This window comes from Pavona decussata, unplaced genomic scaffold, assembly GCF_977016875.1.
Source record: "Pavona decussata unplaced genomic scaffold, jaPavDecu1.1 SCAFFOLD_353, whole genome shotgun sequence".
Taxonomy (NCBI): Eukaryota; Metazoa; Cnidaria; class Anthozoa; order Scleractinia; family Agariciidae; genus Pavona; species Pavona decussata.
Genome location: NW_028145734.1, coordinates 683,911 through 708,441, shown reverse-complemented (window position 1 = coordinate 708,441; position 24,531 = coordinate 683,911). Strand labels below are relative to the sequence as shown.

General features: G+C 38.7%; 1 protein-coding gene across 1 annotated transcript; it reads left to right on the top strand.

Moving 5' to 3' along the window:
- Positions 1 to 132: 132 nt before the first annotated feature.
- On the top strand, positions 133 to 23,259 carry LOC146453054 (alanine--tRNA ligase, cytoplasmic-like). Its single transcript, XM_085097027.1, has 20 exons — positions 133 to 407; positions 2,859 to 3,047; positions 4,129 to 4,268; positions 4,924 to 5,115; positions 5,703 to 5,847; positions 6,746 to 6,891; positions 7,120 to 7,228; positions 8,870 to 8,908; positions 9,808 to 10,041; positions 12,356 to 12,503; positions 14,095 to 14,264; positions 15,562 to 15,675; positions 16,372 to 16,509; positions 17,138 to 17,278; positions 18,551 to 18,657; positions 19,517 to 19,751; positions 20,513 to 20,632; positions 21,304 to 21,390; positions 22,340 to 22,453; positions 22,953 to 23,259. Exons 1-20 carry the CDS (start codon positions 159 to 161, stop codon positions 23,121 to 23,123), a joined length of 2,988 nt encoding a protein of 995 aa, XP_084953153.1. The 5' UTR covers positions 133 to 158; the 3' UTR covers positions 23,124 to 23,259.
- Positions 23,260 to 24,531: the final 1,272 nt, after the last annotated feature.

The window sequence follows — 24,531 nt, the reverse complement described above, 5'->3', positions numbered from 1 at the left end:
CAGTCACAATAGAAGACCCAATATAGAGGGGTCTGTGGAAGGGTTGGAATTCATGGAAAAGAGGCGCGAAAAAAGGCCGCGCGTTAGAGATCTGGGAACAAGACGCGAAAGCAGTCAGCGGTGGATGCCAAGAATTGCATGACTTCCTTGAAAATTTCATGATTCCAGGCCGGTGCTTTCAAGCAAATCGGTTCATTTCTTTGTTGAATTCGACCGTCATTCGAAGCATCTCAAAGAGGACGATACCTCCTCCCTCCAGAATGGACCCCAACTTGTCAGCGAAGGATTTGCGAAAGATGTTTGTGGATTTTTTTGTGGAGAAGTACGAGCATACCTTTGTTCCCTCCTCGTCCACGATCCCTCACGAAGATCCGACTTTGCTTTTTGCGAACGCCGGGATGAACCAGGTAATTCTATGTTTCTTATATCAGTGAACGTGAAATATACAAAAAGATTTTATTTTCTCGTTTTAGGTTTAGAATGATTTTAAAGGAACATAATTTATATGTCGATTAGGTCTTTATCCGTCTGTAGTGTAATTTTAAAAGTCTTATTAGAGCACGTGAACAGGGTGTTATAATATCACTGCCCTTAATTTATTCAATTTGTCGTCTTTCCTTCAAAACCAGTCTCTTTATTCGTATCACTATTTGATTCCTACCATTTTAAAGTTAACACGCTATTATCCTGTAAATACTGTAAGCTATATTTATTTGTATTATTTAAGTACAGTACTTAGGCATCACCTCAAACAACAATCTCATACCCAGAGTCCTCAGGCTTTTTGGTCAGCGGGTGGGCGCCAGGCGAGACTCTGGGGACATCGAAAAAAATTCAAATTTTCTGATTGGCTGTTTTCGGTAACGATTTCCATTGTTTTACCGCAGAATCCCTGCGGTAATAAAATTCAATGTCCCCAGAGTCTCTCCTGGCGACTAACCGCTAGCCAAAGAGCCTGAGGACTCTGGGTACGAGATTGCTCAAACAATAACTTGACGTGGGTGGGCCATATTAATATCTTATGCACCAAGGTTCAGAGTAAATCAGGGCTTCTGCAGTGAGCCAAATGAGATTTGTGCCAATCAATTCTAACCCTTGACATCCCTCACCCCACCCCTGGTATATGGGCATCTGAGCATTTGACCATTTTCTGTGCTTGGGGAGTAGGGCATTTGACACAAAAGGCAATCCAGAGGGTGGGGATTTGAGCTTTACCTGGGTGGGGTGGGAAATTTGAATCTGAAGTTTGCTGGCAATCTCAGTGAAGTAAACATTTGATTGTTTTGTTGTTATTGAATGAAAGGAGAAACACAGACAATTTTTAGTACATTTTTTTGTTGTGCAAACATACTATGTTTCTGCTGGAAACAGAAAATTAATTGTTAACAATTTGAATGAATGTACATGTAAATGAACTAGTTTCCATCAATTATATGTTTTTTTGGGGGGAGGGTACATAGGGCATGTGAATGGCTGTTTATGCCCACAGGGCAGGGATTTAAACTAGCTCATTTTCTAAAGTTTAATGCCCAGAGCTTGTGTGGGAGGGGGATCTTGAAGTTTCAAATTTATTGCATCATTATTCCAGTGAAAGCCAGGATTGCCTTTTTTAACTCTGTCATGCTACAGTGGAACCCTGATTTTACGATTGTCAATCTAACAATATTCGTGATTTAACGAGTTACAATTTCTGTGTCCTGTCAAAAGTTATATTTATAAATCCGGGGTTCGTTTACAACGATATCCCCATTTAACGATATGATTTTGCACTCCCCTTGCCATATTGTAAAAGCGAGGTTCCACTGTACCTATTTTTAACTATTGTGATGTCATTTGGGATGACAGAGGCAACAGCACCCTAATGAAGTTACTGCAAGTGCAGCAAAATAATGCAGCCCAAATAATGTTAGATTACAGGACCCTATCGTAAAGCACCTTTGGGTGAATAGGCTTTCCATGAAGTCTGATCTGTAGGACAGAGAGGTGGTGATGATTTTATTTCTAGTGGTGCTCAAGGTAACAAGATAACTGAGAAGAGCCACTGATGACCCACACAAGTAGAATTTAATTGGTTCCTGGGGTATATACCTGTAGCAAGTACATCAATCAGTATGTTGTTGGTACCCATTTAATATACACCTGGGTAAAAAGAGGCAATTTGAAGCATTTCTTAAGTAACAACATGATGCCACTGAGGCTAGGTCTTGAAATATGAATATTGAGACCAGATGTCCCACATGCCAATTACTGCAGTGGTTGCCAATAACAAGCACAATGCTCTGCCTTCAAAAGAGTTGGATGTCCAGAATTTATGTTTTAGTGGACATCAATCAAAGAAAAGCCGTTGAAATTATTTTGAATTCTGACTACATTTCAAGGCAAAAAATTGAAAATTTTATCTGCTCACAGATTTGCAAGCCAGTTTAACTAAAAGAAAGGGTGTCATTTACAGGATGCCATAATTTTTAATTAAAAGTTTTAAATCACTGCACATGATCAGTGATGCATGTGAGTTAAGAAATAATTATTATGCACCATAAAATTTTAAAATTTTAATTCAAAAACATCTTAAGTTTTCTTTAAGCTTGACCTGGCTTGGAAATCAATTTTAACAAATCTTTTGCTTTCTCTTAGTGGAGAAAAAAATTGTCAATTTCTTGGCTCTGTTGCCTTGAAATCTTGTCAGAATTTATTAAAAATAGTTTCAATGGTTTTTCTTTGATTGGCATCCACCAAAACAAAACAAAGTTGGTAACCACTGTAACATTACTGTGCCTTCAGTTCATACACGTAGAATACCATGAATGTCCATAAATTATCAGCTTGACGACAACAACACATTGCTATTGTTTACACAGTATAAGTCAATCTTTTTGGGAACGGTGGACCCAAATAGCGATTTCTCCAAACTCAAGCGTGCGGTGAACAGCCAGAAATGCATCCGAGCTGGTGGCAAACACAACGACTTGGATGACGTGGGGAAGGATGTGTACCATCATACATTCTTTGAAATGTTGGGAAATTGGTCATTTGGAGACTACTTCAAGGTTGGTATTTGGTATTTGGTAAAATAATAATATAATTATAATAGACTTAATTTTCCTCCCCCCATGAGGGCCTTTTCAGGGATCATGAAACAAACTTCTCCAAGAAACAAACATTTCAAATACAGCATGACACGGTTCAGAATCCCAGTTGGCAGGAGGCAGAAAAACTGGCAATTACAAGCAGGGTTGAGGAGTTGAACTCAGGGCTACCAAGAAACAACTCCAGTACTTGGACCTGAGACCCTCAGGGCCTGGTTGTTTGAAAGCCGATTAACGCTAATCCCCGATTTAAAATTAACCAAGGCTTTCATCTCGCTTATTTTTTTTAAGTTTTCAAGAGCTAAATTAAAGCTAATGGTAAAGAAAAGTTTAAGTCTAAACCAAAGGATAAAAATCTTTGGAAGAATCTTTTTTATTGATTAGTCATGAAACTTGAATCAAAGTTTATGTTAACCCAGGATTCGTTTAACCAGGCTATGAACAACTGGGCCCAGGATTTATAAGTCCATTGACCTAACCACTCGGCCCTTGCCTCTAGGCGTAAGTTGTCAATTTTCTCTTTGGCAAAAAAGGAGTGCTCCTTTGAACAGGATTCTTATTTATAATAACTAGGGCTGTGATTATTTTGATTGAAGTCTTTGCAATTGGCCTGTGGAATCTAAATTTCTCCAAATATGCCCTACCTTGGCCAGTGCAGACTGGATATCATGTTCTGAAAAGAAATGTAGTTAAATTAATATATTTTTTACGACCTTATGGCTTAAATTCAATGAATTAGTTTATGACCACTGCTATAAACTCAAGAAGCAAGAAACAAAAGAAGACCTCAAGTGTGATTGATTTTCTTTTGTTTGGCTTTAAACAGGAAACAAATCATTGGTTCCATTCTGCAGTTTTGTCCCCTGTGAGACATGATAAAATAATAATTTTTCCCTTAACACTCCCTTAAGGAATAAAATAAGAATAGAAATTGAATTGCCTTCAAGAACTTTAATTTAAATAAGTTAAATCCTAACTAATGAGTCAGAGTAATCACTAAATAAACCTTAAAATTCTGAATTTTATCTTTGACCATGTTTAGAAAGAGGCTATTGAATTTGCTTGGGAGTTGCTTACAGTAAAGTATGGAATGCCAAAAGATCGACTTTACGTTACATACTTTGGAGGGGCAGAGGGCCTTGAATCTGATGAGGACACCAGACAATTTTGGCTTGATGTGGGGTATGTATACTAATTTTAATGCATTTGTCAAATGAATGTTAAGACATAAGGTGGGAGTGGACAATTTTGGCTAAAATACATGTATCCTTCTGCAGAGCTTTTGTGGATGGTTAAAAGAGTCACTAAATGCATTTGCTGAAATCCCACTAAACTGGTCAAAGGTCTCCATTATGGGCAGATAATTGAGGTCAAATCCCCTGTGTATGCCTAGCTTCCCCTCCAGGGGCTTAACATTGGGAAGTCTCCGTAAACAAATTTCTTTCAAAGTTGGTAGTACACAGGTCAGCCAGGAAGGGGGGTCAGCATCATCATCCCTTATCAGAGTGGTGAACTTTTCCAGAGGGAGCTGATGGACATGTAACATGTAATGTCATTTACTCATCCTTTATGACAGTTCCCAAATCCCAAAATTATGCCAATTGGCTCTGTGCAAGTGTGTATGAAGAACTGAACTTGTAACTGGCCCCAGTTGTTCACAGAGTGTGACTTCGACTTCCAGATTTCAAGTCTGATTTTTTTGCCAGTAGGCTTCACTTCCTACATTACATATATCATCACCCTGGACACTGTAATAAATATTAGATGGATCCTTGTGATGAATATCCCAGAAGATTATCCTAAAATTAAGTATGCTCTTTTATTCATCACACCATAGACTTCCACCTGACAGAGTGCTGCCATTTGATATGAAAGACAATTTCTGGGAAATGGGAGAAACTGGACCTTGCGGACCTTGCAGTGAGATTCACTATGATCGTATCGGTGGACGCGATGCTGCTTCTCTTGTGAACATGGATGACCCCACTGTTCTTGAAGTTTGGAACCTTGTCTTTATTCAGTTCAACAGGTAGACTTATCACAACAGTTTGTTTTTGGTGTTGTTTTTGTAGTCAAAGAAGTAAGTTACAATGGTACACCATCATCATCACCACCACTTTATGGACTGTTTAGCCTTGATACTACAGATAATAATGTTATGAGCCAATTTTTATAGTTCTACAGCTTAATATAAGCCAGTGAACAAAAAGCCATTTGACCCTACATGTACACTAAGGATCTTTTTATTAGGTACATGTATGCACACATTTCAATATTCATCAAGCCTTCCTTTTCTTTGTGATCAATGGTGCACACAAAACACAGATGGATGTGATATTAAATAATGTTAAGATAATGAAAATCTATGGACTGACTAAGCTTGGAAGGCCTTATTCTGCATTTGGGGAGGAGATGATGATGGTGATAAGATAGTTATGGAAAATTGTTATTTTAAACTGATAAGCCTTTGGTCATGACTAGACCTCACCATGCTCCATCAATACTCCCGGGCCTTGAGCCAAAATTTTCCTTCATCTACATGTAGCTTCCCCAGCCATTCTGCCAATGCATACACATTAATACAAATCATGTTGACTTACTGGTAATTCCTTAAAGGGAAGCAGATGGCAGTCTTAAATCCTTACCAAGTAAGCATGTGGACACTGGGATGGGCTTGGAGCGCCTGACATCTATCACCCAGGGAAAGATGTCAAACTATGACACAGATCTCTTCCAACCATACTTCAAAGCAATTCAGGAGGTAAACACAACTTGCATATGAAAACTAGCTGTACATGTTAGGCTGTAGTGATCGAGGGATAGGGGGTGGAAAATTTGGAGACAGTGAGTGGGGAGGCAAAAGAAGGGGGAGACAGATTTCCCAAAGCGATGGAAAGTGCAAGGTTTTTCAGCATTACTTAGTACCATATTTACTCTCAATAAATAAACTTCTCCTCTGATTTTTAACACCTGTATCTAATTAATACATTTTGGAAAATCCCCCTTGCCATCAAAACTGTTTAGTGTTCAGACTTTTCTCAGATTTTATGTAGTTTGGATAAAAGCTTGTGGGATAAGCTAAGAATTTTAAAGTTATGATCAAGACTAACATCCACATCCAAAAATAAGTGCTTCATTATTGTAAAATGTAATAATAATGGGGTGAAATAAAGTATTGTTGTTGTTGTTGTTGTTGTTGTTGTCCCCACCCCACCTCCCCAACCACACCCCCACCCCACCCTCCATGTAGGAGACCCACTTTATAACCAATGCTCAGATTTGTAGAAGAAGCATTTATTTGTGTAAATTCCAAGTATCAACGAAGGAAAAGCATAATTTGGAGTCAGAAGCAAGCAGCTCGATCCCCAGGCTTCTCTGTCTAATACAATAATTTGAAGAGGTGCTCAGACTGATAAGGCCCTAAGTGACTTTTGATGTAAGGTAAAATTCTCCTTTTGTTTCACAAGTTCAAAGCAAGGCAAATTAGAACGAGAAACTAGCAATTTATCAGAAGCCACTCAGGGCTTTTTGCCAGGCAGCCCTTTAATAATTGTGATTCTTAGCTGCAACTATTGTTGGCTGTCAGTGAACGTATCATAATTGTTAAGTACAGCATAGTTATATTGTCAGTAATAATTGTATTCTCTGGTATCTGGTAGGGTACTGGCGTCAGGGAGTACCGGGGTCTTGTGGGCGCTGAAGATACGGATGGGATTGACATGGCTTACAGGGTTGTTGCCGATCACATCAGGACCCTAACAATGGCCATTACAGATGGTGGCAAACCTGACAATACCGGCAGAGGGTAATAGACCAACGTTTCTGAACTTTGTATGGTTTCTATACAGCTCTGATTCTAACCTACGCTTTCTTGGTCCTCTCATGATCATACTTTTGCAAAAGAAATGGAAATAATTCAACGCTGCTCATTCATCTAGTACATGTATGTTATGTCATGTCAACTCGTACATGTTATGCGCAAAAGTTAAGCTGAAGGCCTGTTCAATACTATGTGCTTCTATTTGTTTTATAGGTATGTGCTGAGAAGAATCCTGAGAAGATGTGTACGCTTTGCAACAGAAAAACTCAATAGTCCTCCTGGATTTGTAGCTTCCTTGGTATCAGTAGCAGTTGATTCTCTGGTCAGTTGAGTTAACCCTTTAACCCCTAAAGCAAAAGGACATTTTCTCCAGATCCAAGACTACAAACTCAATGTCCATGTATGATATACCATTTCAAAGCTACTCATGAGTGTATTTCATAACTGATATAATTGTGAATAAGAAAAGTTATGGCTTTGAGAGAAATGGCCTTAAAACGCCAAAATTTAAAACTTCAAAAACACCCCAATCCTTGTGTACATGTACATTAGGTATACCCCTAAACTATAGCTTATTTTGCAGGTTACGACATCTTCATTTATGTGAGAGATGTCTTAAGACCCACAACTTCTTGGGGAAAAAAGTTGAAAAGTTATAGGGGTGGTTAACCATATCACATATGGGAGGGGGTTAAGATTTTTTCCTTTTAATGAGTAGATCTTCACAAGACCATCTTGGTGTCAAAAATTCATTGAAATCTGTCAAATACTGACAGAGTTATGGCATTATGTGCCAAATGGCACTCTTAGGGATTAAAGGGTTAATGTATATATTTTGTACTTTGAAGTGTAAGAAGGTACCCTGGTTAATAGGCTCTGTGCGCAGAGAGCCAACACTCGTCCTTTGAATTCTAGGGTAGGAACAGCAGAAATTAAGCCTAGCCTTGCCATGAAAGGTGTTAGTGATAGTGGTTTGAAATGGGAGCTCAAAATCAAAAATTTGTCTCATGATTGTATCACAAAGGCTACTGCACAGGTGTGGATTGTGACATTTTGACCGCTATAGTGCTGGTCATCATCAGGCGATGCTATTGAGTGGCTGTGTAATTTTTAAACACCATCACCTGATGAAGACCAGGGCCCAGTTGTTCAAAACCTGATTAACCTTTTTAGAGTTACACTGTAACATGAATTTTGATTCTAGTTCATGAAGACTCTTAAAAAGATTGTTGTTCCTCAGTTTTGACTAAGACTGTCTTTACCACTAGCTTAATATTAGCTTTTAAAAAATATTTTATTGAGTGAGATGAAAATCTTGGCTAATTTTTAATCAGGGAATAGCGTTAATCAGCTTTCGAACAACTGGGCCCAGCAGTATAACAGTTGAAAAGTTGCAATCCACATCTGTTGTTTCTAAATTCGTAAAACAGTAGCCAAACCAAAAAGCTTATCACAGAAGTCCCAATTTCTAGTCCCAAAAACCAAAAATGGCCCACATAAAGTTTCTTTGGCTCAAGAAGAGTGCCAGCTTATGCCAGCCAAAGCATTATTTTATTTTTAAACCTGTCAAATTGTCAAAACCTCATTTGCGCATTTTCCAGTCTCCCACAAAATAACTTCCGGCATGTCAAAAACAAGTGAAAATACCTCTGAATTAACATAAAGTTTGTGAAATAAAAAAACATTTGGGGTACCAAAAATAATCCTTAATTAATTATTAACACATATGTGCTACAATCATGGGACATCAAGCCTAAGCTTGTCAAGTCAAGTCAAGTTCAATTTATTTAATTCACACGAACATTACAAAGATGATTATTTTTTAAAACTAGGTTAAGTCAAGTCAATTCATTTAATTCACACATATTTATATTTATTTACAAAGATAATCATTTTTTTAAAACAAGGTCACATAGTTCCATTTTCTTTTACCATGATGCTGACTCTTTTTGTTACCTCCTAGGGTGAGTTCTTTCCTGAAGTAACAGTGGACCCACAACAGGTAAATTTCAAGACCTACTTCAAAAATATTTTATTTTTCTGCTTATTTAACTTCCCATTACATTTACAGAAGCATGGTAAAATACCAATAAATGGCTTAAATTTACCCCTTTGAATACAGTGTACCTAGATTTGTAGGCCAAGCCCTCCTTTTATATAATTATCAGACTTCTGGGGTTTGATTCACAAATTTACTCTCCTAAGTTAAGATGCATCCTAAGTGTTATTATTTAACAATAGGTGATGTTAGTATAACAATAGGCTATGGTCAAGAAACTATACTTAAAGGAAACCTCCACTCTGGAAACATATTAACGTTAAATTGTTGAAAATACAATCTACTTTGAAATTTCGTTGGAAAACATGGAAATAATTTATTTCAGTGTCTGACAAAACATGATTTGATTATCGCCTATTTTCGCTTTTAAATTTCCCGGGCGCCGCCATCTTGGATTTCATGACATAATACGGTTGCTTAATTGTTTCAAACAAAAAACTTCTTATGAATAACAATAGTGGCAACCGTTATACGTCATTAAATTCAAAATGGCTTCGCCCAGGAAATTTAAAAGCGAAAATAGTCGATAATCATATCTAATATTAACACACTTGAATGTCATTTCTACGTTTTAGACTAAAATTTAGAATTTGAACACTATTTCCAACACTTAACCATCAATTTGTTGTCAGAGTGGAGGTTCCCTTTAAGCTTAAGATAGTTTTGAGAATCTGCCCTTGAATTTTTCTCAGGCTTTCTTGTTGCAACTACTTGAGTTGCCTACACAAGTGGATTGGTCCCTTATCTATTGAAAATTACATTTTATTAACTGATTTTCCAAAAATCAAATTGCACTTACTGTACCTTGTTTAACAAAAAAATGAAAATGTACAATGTAACAGGTTATGGATATAATCAATGAAGAGGAAACTCAATTTCTGAAAACTCTGGCCAGAGGAAGGAAACTGTTTGACAGAACAGCAAGCAAACTGACAGATAAGCACATACCAGGAGATGTGGCTTGGCGACTGTATGATACTTACGGCTTCCCTGTGGACTTGACGCAACTCATGGCTGAGGAGAGAGGACTGACTGTGGACATGGAAATGTATGAAGAAAGCAAGAAGAAAGCACAGGTGGGCATCTGTGCACTGATGCATGTGTTCAATAAATATGCTGGCAGGTGTAAATTTTGCCACTAAGATAATGGTAATCTTAGACTGTGAGCAGTCACACTTTTTCCTTAGATTACACATAAAAAATGATGGTAACACTATACTAAAATCAAAGGCTCCTGTGAGCCAACTCGTGAATGCAGATGACACATAGTAATTGAAATTTAGACGGCTACGGAAACTTCCTTGAAAGCTAAAAGAAATTATATCTTTGCCCGATTATGTAACGAAAAATAGCCATTCTTGTACTATAAAAATGATTGTCAAACTGTTCTCTACATAATTATTTAATAAGATTATTTTGATGCGCCGATTAAAAAAAAAAATTCTCGTGTCTTTTTTTTTTCAAAGTTCATAGAAGCACGCCATGTGCAGCTACGTCATGCAAATTCGTGTCCCCGATAGTCCGGGGCTACTGGATTTTGCGATCGGGCTAGTGGATTCTGACCATCACTTGCCCGGCAAGTGAAGTTTTTTTGGGAATTAAAATTACAAAATTACTGTAGGGCAAGCCGATCTCACAAAGGGAAATATGTTCAACAAAGTATCGCATTACATTTCATGCCCGACATAAATGCGTGAAATTTTTCCTTTCGAGTTCAGTCCACGCAATCGTCAAGTAAAAATAATGAAGTATGACAAGCTCTTGCTAAATAAGAATTATTTATCGACCGCGTCCTTTTGCTTTCCCATAAATTACCAGTTGTAAATTTCGAAAATGAAACATTTTTTCCCTTTGAAACCTCTATGAAAGCTGACAAGATCTTAAAGTGTTCATTTGCATAATTTTGTTTACGACGTCAATGATGCGTGACATGGCACGTTCCGCTTTCGCGTGAAAACTGACAAATTAAATTATTTTTTAATTAAATTATTTCTAAATTAAATTATTTTTAATTCTTGAAAGAAACCGCACTTCGTAGAAAAAAACGAAAAAATCCTATAACTTTGCTCAGATTCAACGAAAAATCTCCATTCTTACACTAAAATGATTGTCAAATTATTCTCTACAGAATGAATGAGAGAATTCTGACGCGTCGTGAAACAAATTTTCACGTTTTTTTTTTTTCACTTATTGAGTTTACGACCCCGGACTTTCTGAAAAACTGAAAAAACTTGAAACTTTGCTCAGATTGAACGAAAAATCGCCATTCTTGCACTAAATGATCGTCAAATTATTCTCTACATATTGAATAAGAATTTCCTGATGCGCCATGAACAACAAATGTTCGCGTGTTTTTTTCCACTAATTGAATTTAAAACTCATTCACTGCGCACGCCCGAAAGTTAATGACAAAACCGACTGATCGACTGATCGACTGATCGACTGATCGACCAAGTCGAGAGTCAGCTATCGCTATAACTCGTTCATTGCGCATGCGCGCATTCACGAGTTAAAAAAGGCTTCACCACTTGTTAGATCCATCGTGCTATGGAACTTAAGAACTTATTTTTAGACTGTAAAACACATATGATCATTTCATCATGTAGCATGCGCTATATATGTTGTGGTTCAATTTTATATTTGGTTTAATTTTTATTTCCCATTGTTTTAAACTCATTATCATACATTACCATACCCCAAAACAAAGGGAAATAAAAATTAAACCAAGGATAAAATTGAACCACAACATATACACTGTAAGTTAATAAAGTATTATAATTATTATTATGGCAGTACGTTAACGAGACCTTGAAAGTCCTAGCAATGTTCAGGCTACTACTTAGGACAGACTTCTGCATTATTATTATTATTATTATTATTATTATTATTATTATTATTATTATTATTATTATTATTATTATTATGGTAATCTTGGCATGGTGTCATATTAAACTTTTGTTTGACCTGGGCACAAAACTCAGCTGTTACTACAATCTTGGACAAAACTGTTAACTAAAGAAACTTTCTGTTGATCTACAAATTCCACTGCTACAGTGATACATCAACAACTCATCAGGGAAATTTCTATGGGAACTCTGAAATCTTGTTGGTGATGTTCTAAACTGACATGTTAATTTGAAAACTCAGTCAAAAATACTGGTCACGCATAGTGTGGATTGACTGTAATAGTGAGTGTCCTTTATAGAACTGACACCATTTTCAGTGTGTGTCATTTTGAAGAATTTGTAGCACTAGTTGTTCAAAATGGTTCCTTCCATTTACAAACTGAACAGTCAGCCTGGCTATTACTAACAAAATGGAGTCTAGAATATTGTGTCTTTTCATCATGATGGCTGTTCATAAAAATAATTTGGGGGCGGCATCTCATAGGAAATTGCGAGAGGAAAAGGCTCTGGAAATGATGATGCTATCACTCTTGATGTACACTCCATCAACAAGCTTCAAAAGGAATTCAATCTTAAACCAACAGACGAGAGTCCCAAGTACAAATACACATCTGATGCAGAAGGCAATTATGGTGAGCAACATTAAAATGAAAGCTGCTAGCTGTATAGGATCAATTGTGGTTCGGTGGGGAAATCAGGGGTGCATTATCTTTTCATTCTTACTTATTAAGACAAGGAAATCTCTATGCAGCATGGGGTAAGACTCAGTGATCTTGAACTCATGAAAGCTGCCAGTAAGACTACACATCTGATGCATGCTGAAGGCAGAAGGCATTTATGGTGAACGATGATAGCTTCTAGGGGTATGGGTGTATTGTAAGTAGTGGGGTGGGTAAATCAGGGGTACAACATGGAATATGGTTCAATGATCTTGAAAGCTGAAAGCTGCCAGTAAGACTACACATCTGGTGCAGAAGGCAGTTCTGGTAAGTGATGATAGCTACTAGTCTAGGGGTATGGGATATGTTGTAAGTAGCGGGGTGGGTATATCAGAGGTGTGGCATGGACTATGATTAACAAGGATCCTGAAGTCATTGATGAAAGCCCCAGTATGGTGAGTAACGCTCAAAAAAAAGAAATCTGTAAGGGGTATAGGATGGACTGGGATTGGGCTGGGATTCAGGGGCCCTGCATAGGCTGGGGCTTAGAGATTGTGTATACATTGATGAAAGCCCCAAGTCTTGTCTGAGTTTTGCTGCTCTGCATGGAATACTGTTTGCTTCCACTGGACACTTGTTGGGAGATAGATGGCTTTCCAGATCTGAGAAAAGAAAAATTGACTGGCCTGTAAATGGAGTTCCTGGTATTGACCTTCAACTTAATGTAAACTTGTTTCATTTTGTTCAGTCTTTTATCTCCCAATCAAAACGTTTTTCTTAACTGTAATTTAGATATATTGTGTTTTTTGTTTTTGTTTTTGTTGTAAGTTGTTGTTGTTTTTTTTTTTGTAGCTGTTTAGCTGTTTCTTGTTCTGATTTGTCTGTTTCTTTTTTGAAAGTGATGTTTTGAAAATGTATGGAAACGATATTAGCTCTCTCGATGAGCACTTTTTGCTCTTAGAGCAAATGTTAAAGTAAAATATTGTTTAAAGAAAAAAAGCCCCAAGTAAACTTACACATCTCATGCAGATGGCAAGTAACTTTAGTGAGTGACAATCATATGATTTGGTGCTAGTAGTATAGGCTGAGTTATAGTAGGGTGGGATAGGGTGGGGATGCCAGGATACAGTATGCATGTTGGGGGAGCCACAAGTGTAAGATTGGAGTAACTAAATAGAGTAAAAACTTTATTGAAGTGTTGATAGATTCAGCCTTGGTAGACTAAATGGGGACACTTTATATTAACTGCTAACAATGAAAGTACATTATAAAAATGAAAAATGAGTAAATATATTTAACAAAGATACTCAACAACCTAAGATGCATTTAAAATGAAATTAATATCAAACAAAATGGGCGGGGGATATGTTGCAGGCAGATGAAAGGAAGCAAAGTTTTATTCATTACTTTGATTTTTAGGAATATTTTCCTTTCTTGCTGTTCTTATCTTACTGTTTTTTTCCAGTTTCAAAAAGTGTATTAGAATTGAAATTTGAATTGGGTCACACTCAGAAGTTGCACAAAATGGCATGGAATGAAATGACTTGTATGTTGTCTTATGCAGTGTTTGAGCCTGTGGTGGGTACAGTTAAGGCAATCATTTTCGAGAAGGAGTTTGTAAATGAAGTCACAAGTGGAAGTCACTGTGGAGTTGTTCTGGATAAAACATGCTTTTATGCTGAGCAGGGTGGACAGATCTATGACCAGGGATTCATGACCAAAGAAGGCGATGAAGTAAGTGATGATTAATAAGAGTGATCAACATCTTATTTCTGTTTGCAGTATCATAAATTGTAACTAGGTAAACAGATGACAAGAGCAAAATCATACTTTTCCCCGCCTACTAAAACAGCCCTTCTGTCCAGTGAGACTTCTTTTTCCATTGTGATATAATCAAACATAGACCAAAAAGCAATGTAACAGGCAAAATGCCTTGAGTCCTCCTTCAAAAACTCATTAATAATTCATAAGCCCACTGGCCTATCAAAGGTCGATAATACATCACGCACAGTGTCTTTGTATCGATAAATCTCCTTATTAGTATGCGGTGTTTTATCAGCTGCTAAAACACTCCTCATTAGCATGCGGTGTTTTTCTCGTATGCTAATTTCCAATGTTCACAAAAGCATCATTGTTATGAACTCTATTGACACACACCAGGAATGTTTTTGAAGCCATTCAAAAAACTTGCAGCATGTGATTTATCGGGATTTAAAACCACTTGGCTGTGCCTCGTGGTTTTAAACCCGATAAAACACAACACTCCTGCTTGTTTTTGAAACATTACTTAATTGACTGTATTGCTGCAAAATATGGCACCTGAGAAAAGGTGAAAAGGCTCCCACCAATAGCATAGCTCTGGGTACTGCTCACTCTATAAACACATACAACCCACAATTTCTTGATTCGCTCTGATCAAGGGCTAACGCTCAAAACTTCAGCACTCAAATCTCTTTATGGTGGCCAATTTATGTTCAATTGTCAACCTGTTAATAAACCAAACATTTGTTTCTACTCCCCACCGACACAGCGCAGCAGTTTCTTTAGAAACTAACTCCCTTATCCACCTGTGAAAAGGGTGGCTCATCACAAGTATGATGCACCAATCATAACTCATGCATTATGTACAGTCCAAAAACCAACACACAACAAAACAAAGTGCATGTCAATTAGGCTACGTTCACTTCTGATTGCCTTGGTTGAAAAAAAAAAAATAGACCTCAGAATCCTCCCTGTCTCTCTGGTTTTGGATCAGCCAGGCCCCAGTTGTATAAAGAGCTGATAACTTTTTAATCCCGTGGATAAATCGCTATCCAGCGGACAAAATGTAATTGGCTGGAGTACATTTTATCCGCTGGATTACAATTTATCCACTGGATAGAGTTATCTGCTCTTTGAACAACCAGGGCCAGGTCTTTTCATTTCTAAAGTTGAGCTCTGTAAATACAAATCTGAATCAGACACGGTTAGTTTTACCTTTTGACTTCATTCTTTTCACGCATCATCTATTTAACCTTATTTTCTGTTTCAGGAAGTCGAATTTTCAGTCACCAATGTTCAGGTCCATGGTGGGTATGTACTTCATGTAGGAGCAATTGAGGGTACCCTGAAAGTTGGAGACCAGATGAAGTGCCAAATAGATGAGGTATTTTGAAAGACACTGTAAGGAAGAATTTTAAATTAAACTGAAGAGTTCCGGGTGAGGATTGAAAAAGGGTTGAAGCGCCCTCTTCCCCGCCCCTTCTGTTCACAACCTCCAATTAGATGTTCAACATACAGAAAATACGGCGTCTTATTTCGCATTAGAACCTATCTGTTTTCGCAGTTTTCTGGGGAATATGTGATCAGAAGCAGGAGGGACTCTTGTACAATGGAATCCCAGTTTCTCGAAGCTCCAACGGAGATGAAAATCGGTTCCAAAATTGGGCGTTCAGAATGTCATAGGTGGCGTTGAATTCATTATGCAAAATTTCTGAAGTACAGAATTGTGTTGTTCCAAAAAATTACCATTGATACCTCTTCCGTGGGAGCATTTTTGGTTTTGGCTTCTAGCGCCTGCCAAACAGGCTTTGATCTCCCACCCATTCCCACCCCAATAGAAATTCCAGTTTAGCGTCAAACTTTCTTTGAAAAACTTTAGTTTTTGAGATCCCTAATCTCTTCAGAATTTCTGAAGACCCTCAAAAAAGGTATGGACATTTTCTGCAACCGCACATTCTTTTGTTGTTGGTTTTTTTCCCCATAAAACTACAACTTGTCTGCTTGCGTGACAACAGTTGATTTGAATTTTAACTGTAGGAACTAACAACTGATACCACTTTTTTACTCTCTTTCCTTGCAGCAACGGCGGAGAGTTACCATGAACAATCACACAGCTACTCATGTGTTGAACTTCTCTCTGAGAAAACAACTTGGAGAGGCTGACCAGAGAGGCTCGCTTGTTGCACCAGATAGGCTCCGATTTGATTTCACTGCGAAGGTTTGTTAGGCTAGACCCCGGGTGTTCATTAGCCATAAATGTTCACCTTTGTCGGAAAAAAAAAAGAAATGTTGATCTTCGCGCATAATAATGTGTAATTATCCCACTTAAGGTTGGAGGATTGTTTTTGAGAAGACTGCACAGGGTCATAAGTAATATATCAAACCGGAGGAAGAGTTTCGTCCGATTTCTAAAACCGAGGAGTGTGTTGCAACTCGTTTTGAAAACGAGGCGCAACCGAGGTTTTTTAAAAAAAACAAATTTGAGGTGTTTGGAAATCGGATGAAACGTTCTTTCAAACCATTAATAATTCTTGGAGAAATTCAAAGCAAAATTTCTTTCGACACCTCCTTAACGGTAGTGATTTCCTTCGTTTTCTCTTCATTCAATTTTAAATGAATTTAACAGTCAAGTAAATTTTAATTTATGACTCCTGACGCGTTGCTTCCAATGTTTTGGTCTGAGGATGAAATCCTGAAGTGTGAACGTTGCTGTCCTTTCCTTCGACAATTGATGCTGTTTAGACTTTCCTGTGGTTCTGTATTTTACAATTTTTGGAGTGTAAATTCTTTGAAATTTTTTCAACTTTGTTGCGAGGATTTATTAGTAAAATAATTCTTCCTTTCAGGGCGCCATGACAACAGAGCAGATCAAAAACACTGAACTTACCAGTCAGGACATAGTTTCAAGGAACTTGGCAGTGTTTGCTAAAGAGGTTCCTCTAGCTATGGCTAAGGACATTCAAGGGCTGAGGGCAATCTTCGAAGAGGTGGGTGATTTGATGTAGGAAGATATTGATGTGCACAGAATTACTCGCAAGCTCTTTGAACTTTGAAGTTGCACCTGCAGCTTAAGGGACGCTCAACGAAAACATTGGAGAGATTTATCATCGCCTTTACGTGAAACGGCAAACGTCACCTTGCCGTTTTGCGTTTTACGCTTTAATTTTGCGAGTTTCGATGAAGCTGTTCGCCGACTCAATGCGGTGAGTTAATAAAGAAAAGTGCGATAAGGAGTGAGTTATGAAGGATTTTTAAACATGAAATTTAATTTCTCCTAGCATGACTCGTCGGAAAAATTATTGGGGTACTTGCTTTCAACAATTAACTACTTATATGTACAAGAAAAAAGAAAAGAAATACTTACGTAGTTCTCACGTAGACAGCAAACGCGAAGACGCGAAATAGCCTGTTTTCACGTAGAATCGGCAACCGGCAACCGGCAATCGCGAAAAAATGGCGGGAAAATCGTGGTCACGTGGTCATTTTTGCCGTTCGTGTTTCGCGTGTCGGCGATGCTAAATCGCCGTAGGAAAATTACGTTTACGACAAACAGCAAACGATAGAAATGACCACGTGGCCATGTTTATCCTTCATTTGCCGCTCGCAGTTTTCAGTTTCTTAGAAAATTTGAGTTCAGTTTTGCACTATACTCATCTATGTACTTATTTCATCAAGAAAACATAAACGCGCATCTAACGTTTGCCCTTTTTTGTAACCGCGATTCTAAATCTCTCCATTATTGTCTCCTGTGTTCCCTGATCGTTTTGTGTCCTTTTAAAGACATATTTGCGTAAGCTAATTTACTTAGATTCTGTTGGGATGCCTTAGCTGAAAATTACAGTTGTAGAAAGGTTTCGAAAACGGAATTTTTCCCCCGAAGTTACTAGCTGTTATTGGTTCTACGAAAATGCTAGCTGACCTCTTTTCACATTTCTAACGACGAATTTACCCCTTCGAAAATGAAAGGAACTAGTTTTCCAATGTTACAAAATTTTGAGCTGACAAAAAAAAAAAACTGTAGTTTCTCTTTAGGACCAAATCTTCGAATTTCTGAGGCGTTTAAGGTCTTCCGAACAGATATCCAACGAAACGAACCTTTGTGCTCCAGTCGCACGCAAATGTGTTTTAGCGGGGCAGCTGCAAAGTACAGAGTGATCACCGGCCGAAAACCGTGAACACTTGAATAATGAAATCCTAGCGCCGTTTCTTATGAAGACCAAGACCTGCTGTTGTTGTTCTTTTTTTTTCGTGTTTCATAGGTTTATCCCGATCCTGTTCGTGTGCTTTCGATCGGCTCGTCTTTTGGTGACCTGCAAGAAGATCCCCAAGCTGGATACAAGTACTCCGTGGAATTTTGCGGCGGAACGTAAGCAGCAATTTCACTGCTTTATGTTATATTGAATCGTTTGGTAAAAAAAAAAAAAAAATTCAGTTCACCTTCTCCCAAAAAGCAACCAAGGGCAAGAGACATTAGAATTACAGGCTGTAATTACTACACCGTGTAAGAGCAGAATATAATTTTTTACAGTCATTTTGGCTAACACATTTGTGGCATTTGGATAACAGATCGAATTTGAATTTGGAAATGATTTTTGTGGAGGAAAGAAAACAGGCGGGACCCAGACAAAAATCCTCACAACAAGGGAAATAATTATGACGCAGAATCCGGTTTTTGAACATAGCAGTTGTTTCCTTTCCAATCGAGAGCGAGAAGCGAAGGATTTGTTTTTTTGTTTTTTTTTTTTTTTGCTCCTTTGAATTTCGATGTCACAAGCCTCCCGCACTCTTGGAAAGAAAACGGCTCACTAAATGATAAATAAAGAAATAAAGAAATAAATAAGTAAATAAATAAAGAAATAAACTTTGTTTAACGAGGGTGGCACTTAACAGTCTGTTATGACTGACAAACCTGTGGCCCTAAGATTTCAGATGGAATTGGAATTTGGAAACGTTGTTTTTTGAGGGGAAGGGAAAACTGGAGTACCCGGAGAAAAACCTCTCGGAGCAAGGACAAGAACCAACAACAAACTCAACCCAGATATGACGCCGAGTCCGGGAATCGAACCCGGGCCAAATTGGTGGGAGACGAGTGGTCTCACCAGTGCTTTCGCTACTGTACATGCTACTTGGATCCAGTTACTAAGGCACTCTGGAGCTCTGTCAACACCATATACTTCGGCTTTCAAAAATAAAACTGTTTCATTCGTTCTCCCTCTTAACACCAGGCATCTGCAGCACACAGGGCACATGAAGTCGTTCGTCCTTGTATCTGAGGAAGCCATTTCTAAAGGGATCAGAAGGATTGTGGCCCTGACAGGGCCTGAGGCGCTCAAGGCTGAAAAGAAATGCAACTCACTTGAAGAACACGTGGAGAAAATACAAAATCTGGTTCAGAAAAAAATGAAGGAAGGCGGATTGAAAATCAAGGAAACTTCACAGGAAATCGCTAGACTTACCGAGGTAAGAACAAATACTGTCAGTGGGCAGTCGTTGTAAGGTGTTGTTTGAAAAGAAAGTAGTTTTGTCAAGTGAAGCGTTCAGTTTAGGCCACTTGCTGTGGAGAGTTGACATCAAATGTCCATTTTTACTTTTATTTCAAGTTCCTATTTCCTAACTATTATGTTCCCCAAATCCCATTCCCAATAGCAGTTTTTCCAAGTCCCATGCAGTGGCCAATTGCTTCAAATCCTATTTCCCCTATGCAAAAAAGGATACGTGAATCCAATTTTTCTTTGAAATAAGGGGTTTCCCGGCTCAATACACTTAATTTTTTTTTGTTTTCTTGTAAACCATTAAAGTATAAAGTTAAGTCATGTATCACAAAACACCTCAAAGGTGACAAAGCATGCATTTTGGTACATTTCTCCGCTGTCCTCTGCAAAACAGCTTGGACCTTAACGCAACCACGACGGCAACACCAACGAAAATGCCACCTGTAGAAAACAACCCACGTTATGTGATCAACTTTGTGATTGTGAACTGAACTGGTGATTCAGTTTCACGTTGTTGTTTTGCAGAGCATGTCAAAGAAATGTACTAAAAATTTATAAAGGGCGTACACAGGTACTATTTTGATCACGAAGCCTTTTTGTTTTTTTCTTGTTTTCGTTACCGTCGCCGTCATGTTTGTGTATTAAAGTCCCTGTTCCTTTCTACACACTTCCCTTCTCTTTGTCTGTACACAAAAGCTCTTGTACAATCGTGTTTATCTCTCTTGTTAGGATATTAATGCTGCAGTGATCTCTGCCTGGCGAAAGGATGAAATGAGAACCAAACTCAAGGCTGTCAAGAAACTTGTGGACGACGCTGACAAAACAATGAAGAATGCCATGATGCAACAGGTACGCAACTCACGGTTTCTCATAGGCTATTGTCAAACCAAAGCCAAAGGAGTTTATAACACACGTTATAGCGATTTTCAATTGAGTGTCGAAAGTAATTTCGCGTTTACTTTGGTTTTGCTTTAGTACACCCTGTGATTGGTTATAAAAATTCGCGCCACTTTTCAACCAATGAGAAGCAAAACGGAAACCAATCGTGACCTGCTCGGACGCATTTTCCCGCGCTTGGCGTCGGTTACCTCATTGCGGTGTTGACGTCGTTTGTGATTGGCCAGAGTAATTACTTCGGTTTTGGTTTTACTGTTTTACTACAATTAAATGAACTAATCAGAACTCAAAGCGAAGGCCTGCAGCCGGCGCTCAATGGGGAGAGCGTGTCATCGGTGCCAAACGCGGAGAAATATTCAACCATGCAATTGGTGTGAAACGCGGAAAAATTTAAGCTTGTCCCAAGTGAGGATAAACGTTGGTGCTGTCTGCTTGACAAATGAAAAACAAACAAAACAACAACCACATCATCATCAGCAGCATGATTTTTCTGGTCTCTGGGTAGTTATTAAATTCTGGAGCTGCTGCAAACTGCCTAGTTTGGGAAGGTATTTAGAAGGGAAAGTCAAGATGTTGTCGTTGGAAAATTCAGTTTAATAACAAATGTTACATTTCATTTTCAGGCTGTGGATAAAGCAAAGGCCTTGATTGAAGCAGATAAAAACAGGTCCTTTGTTGTGGATGTATTTGACGCAGGTTCAAATCAAAAGGTATGAAATTTATGCATTAGTCAGCACCGGCAGCAGTGGGCTTCCCCCTCCCCCGGGCAAACCATGGGCATTAGCATTTTTTTTTTTTGAAAATAAACTGGCAAATGTCCTTCGGGCGCCGGTCAGTAGCCGGCGAGTGGAACAAAAGCCGGTGTTTATTCTCGCAGGCTACGCGACCGGGACAACCGAGCTGTTCTAATGCCCCACGTACAGTTCAAAAGACGTTGATTACCTCCTTTCTGGGCTTACCTTGATTCTAATAAAAGCCAAACTTAGGGTGCATTCTTTTGGGGCTATTCTAGCTATTCTATTCCGGTTTAGGAACAACAGAATACACGGAATTTCAATTTCGAAATGAACGCTGGAAACGGAATACCCATTGCGGAGGTGACCCGAGAACTACTATGTCTGCGCGCGCGAGCTGCCGCGTAGAATTTCCCGCCAAAAATTTGCCAATAGAACGCGTATTCTGTCCATGCCGAGTAAGCCGTATTCCTTCCATTCTGTTCATTCTGCTATCGGGAGCAGAATGAACAGAATGATATTCCGTTCATTCCGAAAACGGAATAGCTCTCAAAAGGACACAAATACCGTCTATTCCGGGTATTCCTATTCCGGAATAGTCCCAAAAGAACGCGCTCTTAGTCTCAGATAACTATCGTTTCTCAGTATCGTGGCAGTGACCGTTCGTTGTGTGGATGTAGCATCTCATTTATGACCTCTTTACTGACGAATTTAGCATTGAATCGAAGTAACGGTGTTGTGGAGTGAAAATCACAAGGCCGTCAAATGCCCGGGTGGACCAATGCCCGACCCTTGGGACGGACAGTATTGAAAAATCCCCCACAAATACCCGGAGGGATGACAAGTGCGCGCTGCCCCCGACACGACTTGTAATATAAAGAGTTACAATACCACTAGTCCTTACCTCAACCTTTTTTCACGTTAGATCCTTGATGCAGCTCTGAAGCAGTTCAAGAGTCTGGCTCCAAAGACAGCTGCTCTTCTATTCAGCGTAGATGAGGAAAATGCCAAGATTATATGTTTGGCTCAAGTCCCCAAGGTCTGGATTAAATGTTTTTTTTTTCTTTCTTTCTTTTCTTTTTTTTTTTTTTTGTGAACGACCTAGCCTGCTCAAAGCCGTATGTGGCACACCTGTGTGAAAAAGAAGAGGTTTTTTCCATAATTATGTATTTGTCACTTAACAAGCGACAGAAGCGACAATAGTATGTGTAGAAAACAGAACCGATGAAGAGAAACCTCTGCTTGCATAGCAGGCTCAATGAAAGATGGCCCTTTGGAGAAGTAACGAAGTTTTAGTTTGTAGCGCATAATGCCAAAGTATGAGCACCATTAGTTAATTCCAGGAGATTGACTGGTCCATTTGGAACAGATCGTTTTGAGCTGGTTTTCAGGAAGCCACCCTCCAATTTTGATGTAATATTAAAAGTAGTCTTAGCGCCGCACCTCTTTACCTTACTAATTTACGCAGTCACAAAGTGCAAATGCTGAACTTTATACTTTTTTTTTGACAATGTCCTCTCGGTAATTTTCTTTTTCAGGAAGCTATTCAGCAAGGACTGAAGGCAGACGAGTGGGTCAAGTCAGTGTCTGAATTGTTAGGAGGCAAATGTGGCGGGAAAGACCAGTCCGCGCAGGGATCTGGGCCTAATGTTGGCTGCATCAGTAAAGCGGTTGAAACCGCCACCCAGTTTGCTAAACAAAAATTGTAAATGGAAACAAAATTCGGTGGAACGTAGGAAAATACTGTACTGTCAATTGCCTCAGAAATGTAGGACATTGCGTATTTCTTTAGAGAAACGTATTTAATGTGTTAGGCTCCTTATGAATATAATGGCGAAGCACTTAAGTCACAGAACACGATAAAGACCAAGATTGATAAGAGAGGAAAAGCCGTTCAACGACCTTTTGCATCAGTTGTCCCGTGGTAAAACTATCTGATAAACACGAACGTTAAATGCCTCGTGGTAGTTAACTAAAACTCAGTTTTTAGGCCTCTTTTGATTACGTGAAACCTCCTTTAATGGCCGCCTCCCCACAAAGGTCACGTCTCACTATAGAAATGGCTATCTCATCCCGAATCAGATCGTTTTACTCTAATACTCTCATGCAACCCTCTCTTCTATCAGGAGGACATATTCGCAACCAAAAACTGAAAGTTTTCTCTGGAACTGGTGAGCCTTGCCCTCCAAGACTAGTCAGTACATTTGAAACTATTGTAAGTGACGCCTTTTGGGGAGATTATCACAGCTTTTGTTGATTAACTTTTCAGAAAGTAGATGTTTGTTTATCGAGGGATTGCTCAGACATTCAACTTCATTCGAGTCTTGCTTCTGAAGAACTAATAGGCCTTATCACGGTTTTCGACGCCATTTTGGCGAGTAGGCAAACAGGCTTGAAATAACAGTGTTTGTATGGGAATCCGATGTCAAATAATTTTCATAAAACATCATCATCATCATCATTTCATAGAACAAAATTGGAGGGATGTAGCTGTGACAGAAAGCGTCCAGTCGTGTTTTGAACTTTTCCATACAAATGTATGGAAAGTTCAAAACACAACTGGACGCTTTCTGTCACAGCTACATCCCTCCAATTTTGTTCTTAAAATCCTCTTTCTAGTGCCAAAAGTTTCCATTTCATGGATTTTTCAGAAGCGATGTTTGATGAAAATTATTGGACATCGGATTTCCATACAAACACTGTTTTTTCAAGCCTGTTTGCCTACCCGTCAAAAAAGCGTCGAAAACCGTGATAGGGCCTATTTGATTACACCCTTTGTTTAGTTCGCTCTTAGTACCCGAGTTCCGTTCACAAGGAACTGGTTATGAGAAATTTCCTTGGAAACCAATAATCAGGTGCTGTTAGCATTTGTTAGGCCCAAACATGACAAAGTGATGCAAAAGGCCTGATAAGATATGGCCTTGCGAGGTTTTCCAGTCGACCTTCTTTGTGTTTCTCATTTTATCGTCCACTTCGCGGGATCATTCAATCAATCAACCTCTATTTATAAACATAAGAAGTAAAAGCTAAGATCTTCAGCTGAAATCTTGCGGTACACACATATTGAGGTAAATTAAAATTTAAAGTGTTTGGAAATAAAATGTATCTTGAGCGCCA

What these genes read in the sequence shown, in the direction of transcription:
- LOC146453054 (XM_085097027.1), top strand. Translation starts at nt 159, where the DNA reads ATGATTCCAGGCCGGTGCTTTCAAGCAAATCGGTTCATTTCTTTGTTG. An exon ending in CATTTGGAGACTACTTCAAG is followed by an intron (nt 3,048 to 4,128) that starts GTTGGTATTTGG and finishes GACCATGTTTAG; the next exon opens with AAAGAGGCTATTGAATTTGC. An exon ending in TGACCAAAGAAGGCGATGAA is followed by an intron (nt 14,265 to 15,561) that starts GTAAGTGATGAT and finishes TTTCTGTTTCAG; the next exon opens with GAAGTCGAATTTTCAGTCAC.